The sequence below is a fragment of the Theropithecus gelada genome, chromosome 20 (assembly GCF_003255815.1).
Source record: "Theropithecus gelada isolate Dixy chromosome 20, Tgel_1.0, whole genome shotgun sequence".
Taxonomy (NCBI): Eukaryota; Metazoa; Chordata; class Mammalia; order Primates; family Cercopithecidae; genus Theropithecus; species Theropithecus gelada.
In genome coordinates, this window is record NC_037688.1 from 64,325,765 (window position 1) to 64,335,670 (window position 9,906).

The 9,906-nt window shown below is 44.1% G+C and overlaps 1 protein-coding gene and 1 non-coding gene across 4 annotated transcripts in view; both read right to left on the reverse strand.

The window, feature by feature from the left end:
* Window positions 1–1,708: 1,708 nt before the first annotated feature.
* Window positions 1,709–1,848, reverse strand: LOC112614913. Its single transcript, XR_003117210.1, has one exon. It is a non-coding gene; the product is annotated as a U4 spliceosomal RNA (small nuclear RNA).
* Window positions 1,849–1,953: 105 nt separating this feature from the next.
* TMC5 (transmembrane channel like 5) overlaps window positions 1,954–9,906 on the reverse strand; it is a 90,735-nt gene continuing 82,782 nt past the window's right edge. For all 3 annotated transcript variants that reach the window (XM_025370350.1, XM_025370349.1, XM_025370351.1), the window contains 4 exons: window positions 8,188–8,266; window positions 6,053–6,157; window positions 3,292–3,334; window positions 1,954–2,538 (listed from right to left, as the gene is read on the reverse strand). In XM_025370350.1, coding sequence (XP_025226135.1) covers window positions 2,492–2,538; window positions 3,292–3,334; window positions 6,053–6,157; window positions 8,188–8,266 — 274 coding nt within the window. In that variant the 3' untranslated portion in view covers window positions 1,954–2,491. The remainder of the gene's footprint in view (window positions 2,539–3,291; window positions 3,335–6,052; window positions 6,158–8,187; window positions 8,267–9,906) is intronic.

The window sequence follows — 9,906 nt, forward strand, 5'->3', positions numbered from 1 at the left end:
GTAGCACACGCCTGTAATCCCAGCTACTCAGGAGGCTGAGGCAGGAGAATAGCTTGAACCCAGGAGGGGGAGGTTGCAGTGAGCCAAGATTGCGCCACTGCACTCCAGCCTGGGAGACAGAGGGAGACTCCAACTCCATCTCAAAAAAAAAAAAAAAAAGCAAAGAAAAAAGCACAAACAGCACGAAGATGACCCCAAAGGGAATAAAATCACTTCCAACATCACTTCCATGGGCTGCCTGCACTGACCCCACAGACAAGTCTCCCTTAGTCCCTGTGCTTCTTCAGAGCATCTACTGCAACTGTAATTAATTATTGCTTAAGTATTTAATTCATGTCTAAACCTGCTAGACAGGCAGCACCAGGAATTGTTCACCATCTTGTTCACCACTAACATTTGGTCGATATTTGTTGAATGGATGGATGGATGAACACTACATACAACTATTACCAAAGATGACACCAAAAGAAATTAATTCCTTCGATGAAGTGAATTAATGAAAAAAATAAGTGAATGAAAAAGTGTGTGGTCAAGTGCAGTGGCGTGTGCCTGTAGTCCCAGCTACTTGGCAGGCTGAAGTGGGAAGACTGCTTGACCTAGGAGTTTGAGTCAAACCTGGCAACACAGCCCGGACTCATCTCTTAAAAATAAAAAAAAGGGAATAAATGACAGCACTGGTTGGGTGCTTGTGTTTCGAATGTATCTTAAATGCTTTCTAAATTCAGTTCCAATTAGGTTTTATGACAGTGATTACTTAAGAGGAGGCTCCTCTCCCCTGAGTAATTGCACCTTTCTGCTGGACCCTTCAGTGTTAAGAACAGCCACTGTTCTCACTCATAGGTGGGAATTGAACAATGAGATCACTTGGACACAGGAAGGGGAACATCACACAGGAAGGGTCCTATTGTGGGGAGGAAGTGGGGGAGGGATAGCATTAGGAGATATACCTAATGTAAATGACGAGTTAATGGGTGCAGCACACCAACATGGCACATGTATACATATGTAACAAACCTGCACGTTGTGCATATGTACCCTAGAACTTAAAATAAAAAAATAAAAAAATAAAAGCCACATGGCTTGTGAATCATTTGGCAAATCTGCAAAAAAATTATACACACACGTATTCATTACATATGCGCACACACACACATTCCACACATCAACCACCAGTTTCATATTTGGTTTGAATAAAACTTTTAATTTATTTTATTTTATTTTATTTTTTTGAGACAGAGTCTCACTCTGTTGCCCAGGCTGGAGTACAGTGGTACAATCTTGCCTCACTGCAAACTCTGCCTCCCGGATTCAAGCAATTCTGCCTCAGCCTGCCAAGTAGCTGGGATTATAAGCATGCACCACCACGCCCAACTAGTTTTTGTATTTTTAGTAGAGACGGGGTTTCACCATGTTGGCCAGGCTGGTCTTGAACTCCTGACATTAATGCTGCACCCATTAACTCGTCATTTACATTAGGTATATCTCCTAATGCTATCCCTCCCCCCCTTCCTCCCCACAATAGGACCCCGTGTGTGATGTTCCCCTTCCTGTGTCCAAGTGATCTCATTGTTCAATTCCCACCTATGAGTGAGAACCTATAAGTGATCCGCTTGCCTCAGCCTCCCAAAGTGCTGGGATTACAGGCATAAGCCATTGCACCCAGCTAATTTCTTTTCTTCTCTTTTCTTTTCTTTTTTTTCTTATCCAGTCTCCGTAGAGACTGTCAAAAATTGCCAGTGCTGATTATATTTCAAGTCATCACAGTGGGGTATTGGGAAAAGTTTCAATTAGCAATAATCACGTCTCGGATAAATCTCACTGGCTACGGTACTGCCACTGTGCAAAGCTAGTTTGATGTAGGACTTTGATGGTCATGTATAACACCTCACAGGGGCAGAACCTCCTCCATCCCTGACTCCAAAGACTCATGTAATCAATACGCAAGAAAGTTCAGAGATGAGACCTCTGGTTGTATTCCACCTTTGGGACATGGGGGATGTTTTTAGTTCTAAGTCACAAATAAATGCAGGTTCTACAATTCAGAGGCTTCATATCCCTGCTTGAGGATTACATGTTTATTCAGGATGGACCACTTTTCTTAGCAACAGTTTCTAAACCTTTGCCAGGTCTGGGAAGTCTGGCAGGAGAGATTTCTAAGAACCAATCAATCATGCACACATTTCTTGAAGATAAAATACATTATTCCCTAGTTGTCTCTTCCTAGGTTTTTGTGGGCTCATTTCAATATTACAACAATCTTTATTGGAAAACCCCAAGTATTTTGTCTTGAAAAATCAGCAATCCAGGTGTAAAAAATAGCAAGGAATGCCCAATTTTACTTTGATATTTACATTGTAGTCAGTTTCTACTCCTGGCTAAAGGCTTGGATTTTCTTCTGGGCAGTTCCTAAAGACACAGGTGGCATGAAAGAAATTGTTCCATTTTCATCTCCTCTCTTTATTTGATTGGTGTCTGGTTACCAAAACAGTCATCAGGCCCTTGGATTACCTTCTTGAACTGATCTTCTAAATCGCAAGTCTAGGTTGGACACAGGAAAGAGAAGTTAACGCAGGCACACTCTGCCCCATCTCTACAAGGGAAAGACCAACTTGGCCTTCAAGAGCCCATAGCTTCTCTTGCCTTCCTTGCTGCCTCCTTTTAGTTTCTATAATCTTCCCCCTTGAACTCCCATCACTGGAAGTCATCAGTAAATGCTATCCCCCAAAAATAAATGGGTTTGTTTGTTTCCTGCCCAGAATTCACTCTCCTGGCATCGGCCCCAGATCTTCCTTGGGAAGTCACCCTTCCCTACTCTCGGTCCCTATGGTCTTCATGGTTGTACCACCTGTATCGACAGATGAAATCATGTGACCAAGGGAACTGCCACATTTTTGTAGCCACAACAATTGGTTCATAGACAGGGACATCACCCAGTCACATCCTATGAAACACCATGAGAATCCTGGGTCCCTCAGTCTTTCCCACCAGACTGACTCTGAGAAGATACAAGAAGTTGATAAAGCTGTCTTGCACTTATTAAGAAGAGTCTATTGCAAAAGGAACTAACATGGGTAAGAACGGAACTGAAAAAAACCGGGTTCTGGTGACATTGTGAGTTCCTGCATTAGGCTAGACCTAAAGCAAGAATTATTCTTGGAATTTTGCTTAAGCCAGTTTGGATCCAGTTTGCAACTGAAAAAGTAATGGACACACGAGCAATTCTACACTTATCTTAGGATATTTCACCAGAAATATATTAGTGTCTTATTCTGTCCCAGTTCAATTACTCACCAAGACTGCTATCACGTTCCCCCAAATGCAAAGCGTCTTGTTGCTGAAAAAGTAAAAAACAGGCAGCCATGTCACGGAGGAAGAATGCAGATTCTGGGTCTTGTTGCATAGTTGGCACAATTTGTGAGCCCTCCACCGTTTTAAAATTAAGGGATGACAGATTAAGGCCAAGTCTCTGCCATAGAAATATTGAACATGTTTTGTTTTTTAGGGAGAGTGATTCCATTCATTCATTCCACAGATAATCCTTTTTTTTTTTTTTTTTTTTTTTTTTTTTTTTTTTTGACAGAGTCTTGCTTTGTCTCCCAGGCTGGAGTGGAATGGCATGATCTCAGCTCACTGCAACCTCCACCTCCCAGGTTCCAGCGATTTTCCCACCTCAGCCTCTGGAGTAGCTGGGATCATAGGTGTCTGCCACCACGCCCAGCTATTTTTCTTTTTTTTTTTTTTTTTTTTTTTTAGTAAAGACAGGGTTTCACCATGTTGGTCAGGCTGGTCTCGAACTCCTGACCCCAAGTGATCTGTCCACTACAGCCTCCCAAAGTGCTGGGATTACAGGCATGAGCCACCGTGCCCGGCCATTCCATAGATATTCACTGAGCATTCATATTATGCCAGGTAATAAATTAGGACCTGGGGTGACAAGTGCACAGACATGGTCCCCACCTTCAGAGGATCTACCTTTAGGCCTCTAGATCCCTTACCCAAATTGTGCTGACAGTATAAATTTGCACAGATGGAAAATTACATGTCAGTCACTTCTGCCAAGATCACAATTTCCAACATGAGTGGCATTTGCATTAAGGTGGATTTACTGTTCATCTGTATTTTCAGGACACTCAGGAAGCAAGCAAGGCTTTGGAATTAGAGCAGGGTTTCATGTATCTTTATATTCTCTTGGTAAGAATGAAATTGATTAAATCTTTTTAAGGGAATGATATAGCACTATCTATTAACATTGTCATGTACATGCTTTGTGGCAGAAATATTCAGAAAAATACTTTTTAATTTTTTTTTTTTTTGACATGGAGTCTTGCTCTGTTGCCTAGGCTGGAGTGCAGTGGCATGACCTTGGCTCACTGCAACCTCCACCTCCTGGGTTCAAGTGATTCCTGTTCTTCAGCCTCCCAAGGAGCTGGGATTACAGATGTGCACCACGACACCCAGCTCAGTTTTCTTGTTTGTTTGTTTTTGTTTTTTATATTTTTAGTAGAGATGGGTTTCACCATGTTTGCCGGGCTGGTCTTGAACCCCTGACCTCAAGTGATATGCCCGCCTTGGCCTCCCAAAGTGCTGGGGATTACAGGAGGGAGCCACTGCGCCCAGGGTAATTTTTTTAAGAGACAGGGTCTTGTTCTGTCTCCCAAGCTGGAGTGCGGTGATGGGATCATAGCTCACTGTAGCCTCACTCAGCCTCACTGGGTTTGAGCAATCCTCTCACCTCAGCTTCCTGAGTAGCTGAGGCTATAGTTGTGAGCCACCATGTCTAATTATTAAAAATTTTTAAGGGATGGGGTTTCGCTTTGTTGGTCTTAAACTCCTGGCCTCAAGCAGTCCTCCCCTCCCACCTCAGCCTCCTGAGTAGCTGCGATTATAACCGCACAAAAAATAATTGTAACAAAATATTTCATTACCTACTGTTTTGAGTATTTAAAAACATAGAAACAACCCAAATATCCAAATATGTACAGAATTAAACATCGTCCGGGCCGGGCGCGGTGGCTCAAGCCTGTAATCCCAGCACTTTGGGAGGCCGAGACGGGCGGATCACAAGGTCAGGAGATCGAGACCATCCTGGCTACCACGGTGAAACCCCGTCTCTCCTAAAAAAATACAAAAAACTAGCCGGGCGAGGTGGTGGGCGCCTGTAGTCCCAGCTACTTGGGAGGCTGAGGCAGGAGAATGGCATGAACCCGGGAGGAGGAGCTTGCAGTGAGCTGAGATCCGGCCTCTGCACTCCAGCCTGGGCGACAGAGCGAGACTCTGTCTCACAAAAAAAAAAAAAAAAAGAATTAAACATCGTCCAAGATATAGTATTAAGTGGTGGGCTGCGGGGGAGGGAAGTTATGATACTATTTGTATAATATAGCCTCACTTTTGTAATAAACAAGTAAAGTGTTGGTAGATACAGGTATGTTTGCAGATGCCTAGGGAAATAGATTTGCAAGACTAGACACGGAAGTATTCATAGTGAGATGAGATTTCAGGGCCCTTTTCATATCAGTGGGATCTACTTCTGTATTATCGGGGTTGTGAAAAATAAACGTGCAAGTTCCATGAGGGCAGGGGCTTTGTTTTGCTCACCGTAACCCCAGCACCTAGAAAAAGTACAGGCATGAAAAGTGCTGAATAAATGAATATTACTTTTCTTTAGGCTCACCGCAACCTCCGCCTCCTGGGTTCAAGCGATTCTTCTGCCTCAGCCTCCTGAGTAGCTGAGGCTACAGGCGCATGCGGCCACGCCCAGCTAATTTTCGTATTTTTAGTAGAGACGGGGTTTCACCATATTGGCCAGGCTGGTCTCAAACTCCCGACCACGTGATCCACCAGCCTAGGCCTCCCAAAGTGCTGGGATTACAGGTGTGAGCCACCGCGCCCGGCCATGAATATTACTTTTTAAGTAAAAACCACAGAAATACTTAGACAAAGAGTGAAGGGCCCTTCCGTGATCCCAAGAGCTTGGTCTGTAGTTCTCTGATGCGCCTTTTACATGGAGGCAAGTTCGTGTCCCAGGGGTCCCCAAGGCAGTCTCCAACCTCACCTCCACCTCTCTCCTTTCCAGAACGAGTGAGCTAGGGTTTGCTTTCTTCTCCATATCCTGCAGCTTGATCAACTTTTCTATCAGGAACATTTTATCTTTGCCTTCCTATCAAGAAGGAAAACAAAATAAACAAAAACATGAATGAATGATGGTATGGAATTGAGAAAGCAACTGATGGGAAGAACGTCGATTTTCAGGCAGGTAGGGTCCTAGAAGTTGGACGGAGGTTGCTGCCATCTTTTGGTGAAAGAAAAGAAACATTTCACAGTAAAACCAAATTATCCCCCAGAGCCTTCCTGCACTGTAATATTCTCCTCTAAAGCAACTCCCCTAACAGGCTTGAGAAAGTAGCCTTCAGAAGTCGGCTGCTGGAAGCAACTTACATGCCAGGTCTCAATAGCCAGGAAAAATGGTTTCCAGTATCCCCCATAGGCATGTGCCCCAGAGCGAGACTCCTTGTCAAAACAAACAAACAAAAAGATTTATGTAGGGTATGGAAAATATGAAACAGATGACCTACATTCTTTAAGAATAAAAAGAGGAAGTGGGGAGGGGAGGTGGTAAATGGTTATAGAGTAAAAGAAAGTTAGGCATTTCGGCTGGGCGCGGTGGCTCACGCCTGTAATCCCAGCACTTTGGGAGGCCGAGGTGGGTGGATCACTTGAGGTCAGGAGTTTGAGACCAGTCTAGTTAACATGGTGAAACCTCATCTCTACTAAAAATACAAAAATTAGCTGGGCATGGTGGCACACACCTGTAATCCCAACTACTAAGAAGGCTGAGGCAGGAGAATCACTTGAACCTGAGAGGCAGAGGTTGCAGTGAGCCAAAATCATGCCACTGCCTTCCAGCCTGGGAGACACAGTGAGATTCCGTCTCAAAAAAAACAAAAAAAAAAAAGAAAGAAACAAAGGCACATCAACCAAATGCAACATGTACCCCTTTTTCAGATCCTGAATTGTACAGTTCTAGTATAAAAAGACACTCAAAGGGACAACTGGGGAAATGTAAACATTGGATATAAGATGATAATAATAAATTATTGGTAAGTTTTTTATTTTTAAGTATGATGATGATATTGTAGTTATGTTTTTTTAAAAGTCTTTATCTCGGCTGGGTGTGATGGCTCACGCTTGTAATCCCAGCACTTTGGGATGCTGAGGCGAGTGGATCACCTGAGGTTGGAAGTTTGAGACCAACCTAACCAACATGGAGAAATCCCATCTCTACTAAAAATACAAAATTAGCCGGGTGTGGTGGCATGTGCCTGCAATTCCAGCTATACGGGAGGCGGAGGCACAAGAATCGCTTGAACCCAGGAGGCAGAGGCTGCAGTGAGCCAAGATCGCTCCACTGCACTCCAACCTGGGCAACAAGAGTGAAACTGTGTCTCAAAATAAATAGATAAAATAAAAGTCTTTATCTCATAAAGATGTATATAAAAGTTTTAATATATAAAAAATAATATAAAGCCTAAGATTTGCTTTAAAATAATCCGGGGAGCCAAGTGGAGTGGCATTTGCCTGTAATCTCAGTTACTCCGGAGGCTGAGTCAGGAGTCCAGGAGTTTGAATCCAACCAGGGCAACATAGCAAGACCCCCACCTCTAAAAAAATAAAATACGGCTGGGTGTGGTGGCTCACGTCTGTAATCCCAGCACTTTGGGAGGCGGGTGGATCACCTGAGGTCAACAGTTCGAGACCAGTCTGGCCAATATGGTGAAACTTTGTCTCCAATAAAAATACATAAATTAGCTGGGCGTAGTGGCAGGCACCTGTAATCCCACCTACTTGGGAGGCTGGGGCAGGAGAATCGCTTAAACCCTGGAGGTGGAAATTGCAGTGAGCTGAGATTGCGCCTCTGCACTCCAGCCTGGGCAATAAGAGCAAAACTTTGTCTCATAATAATAATAATTAAAATAAATAAATCCTAAGAATAAAAATAAAGGATTTGCTGGGAAGAGAAAGTGTAGATGAAATAAGAATATAAAAACATTGATGGTTGTTAAGGCTGACGGCAGGGATATGAGAGTTCATTGTAGTATTCTCTTTATTTTGGAGGATGTTTGAAAGTGTCCCTTATACAGCATTTAAAAAGGGTGACGGTGGACATCAGAGGGACGCAAGGGGACTTACATTAATGATCTGCTCATGGAGCAGCCTGATCATAATCTTCCTTCCCTCTGTGATCTGCCAGTAAAGATAGGTGATGATTCTGGAAAAGGAGAAAAGAAAGAATGACAGACACTCTTGCCAATGTTTTGCAGGCTCCAAATTTCCACTGGATGCAAAGGAACTGGAATCTGTGCTGCAGATGGATTTGGGCCCAAATGTGTTTTTGAAAACTCATGTCAGGGTGAGTTATAGTTTAAATACATTGGAACAATGGTTCTCAACCTGGTTGCTCATGGAATCACCTGAAAGGGGGAAATAAGCCCATGCCACAGCCCCTCTTCAGACCAATTAATTTAGCATCTCTGGGCATGTCATCTCCTTAAAAGGAGAACAGCAGGTATTGCTTTCTTAATAGAACAAGTTTTAAAAAATCCCTAAGACGACGGGGCGTGGTGGCTCATGCCTGTAATCCCAGCACTTTGGGAGGCCAAGGCAGGTGGATCACTTGCAGTCAGGAGATCGAGACCATCCTGGCTAACACAGTGAAACCCTGTCTCTACTAAAAATACAAAAGGATTAACCGAGCATGGTGGTGGGTGCCTGCAGTCTCAGCTACTCAGGAGGCTGAGGCAGGAGAATGGCATGAACCCGCGAGGCAGAGCTTGCTGTGTGCTGAGCTCGCACCACTGCATTCCAGCCTGGGCGACAGAGTGAGACTCTGTCTCAAAAATAAATAAATAAATAAATAAATTCCCTAAGCCAAGAAGATAGTATATAATCTTTCCCCCCTTCCCCCATAGAAGAGGTCTTGCTCTGTTGCCCAGGCTGGAGTGCAGTGGCACAATCAGAGAACACAGAGATCAGCCTCAAACTCCTAGGCTCAAGCAATCCTCCCATCTCAACTTCCCAAGAAGCTCAGACTACAGGCACAAGCCACTGCAGCAGGCTAAATAACTTTTAAAAAAACTATCAAAGCAAGATCGGGCAAGGTGGCTAACACCTGTAATCCCAACACTTTGAGAGGCTGAGGCAGGAGGATAACTCGAGGCCAGGAGTTTGAGACCAGCCTGGACAACACAGGGAGACCCCATCTCTCAAAAAAATTTAAAAATTCGCCAAGTGTAGTGGTACACACCTGCAATCCCAGCTACTTGGGGGCTGAGGTGGGAGGATTGCTTGAGTCTGAAAAGGTTGAGGTTGCAGCAAGCCATGACCATGCCGCTGCAGTCCAGCCTGGGTGATAGATCATGACCCCATCTCAACCAAAAGAGAAAGGAAAGAAAGAGAAGGAAGGGAAGGGAAGGGAAGGGGGAAAGAAGGAGAAAGAGAAAGCAAGAAAGCAAGAAAGGGAGAGAGAGAGAGGAAGAAAGAAACAAAAAGAGAGAAAGAAAGGAAGGAAGGAAGAGAGAGAGAGAAAGAAAGAAAGAAAAAGAAAGAAAGAAAGAGAAAGAAAAGAAAAGAGAAAGTAAAGGAACAGAAAGGGAAAGGAACAGAAAGGGAAGGGAAAGGAACGGAAAGGGAAGGGAAAGGAACGGAAAGGAAGGGGAAGGGAGAAAGAGAGAGTGACAGAGGGAAGGAGGAAGGGGAAGGGAAGAGAAGAGAAAAGAAAAGAAGAAAACGAAGGAAAGCAAGGAAGGGAGGAAGGGAAGAAGGAAGGAAGGAAGGAAGGAAGGAAGGAAGGAAGGAAGGAAGGAAGGGAGGGAGGGAGGGAGGGAGGGAGGGAGGGAGGGAGGGAGGGAT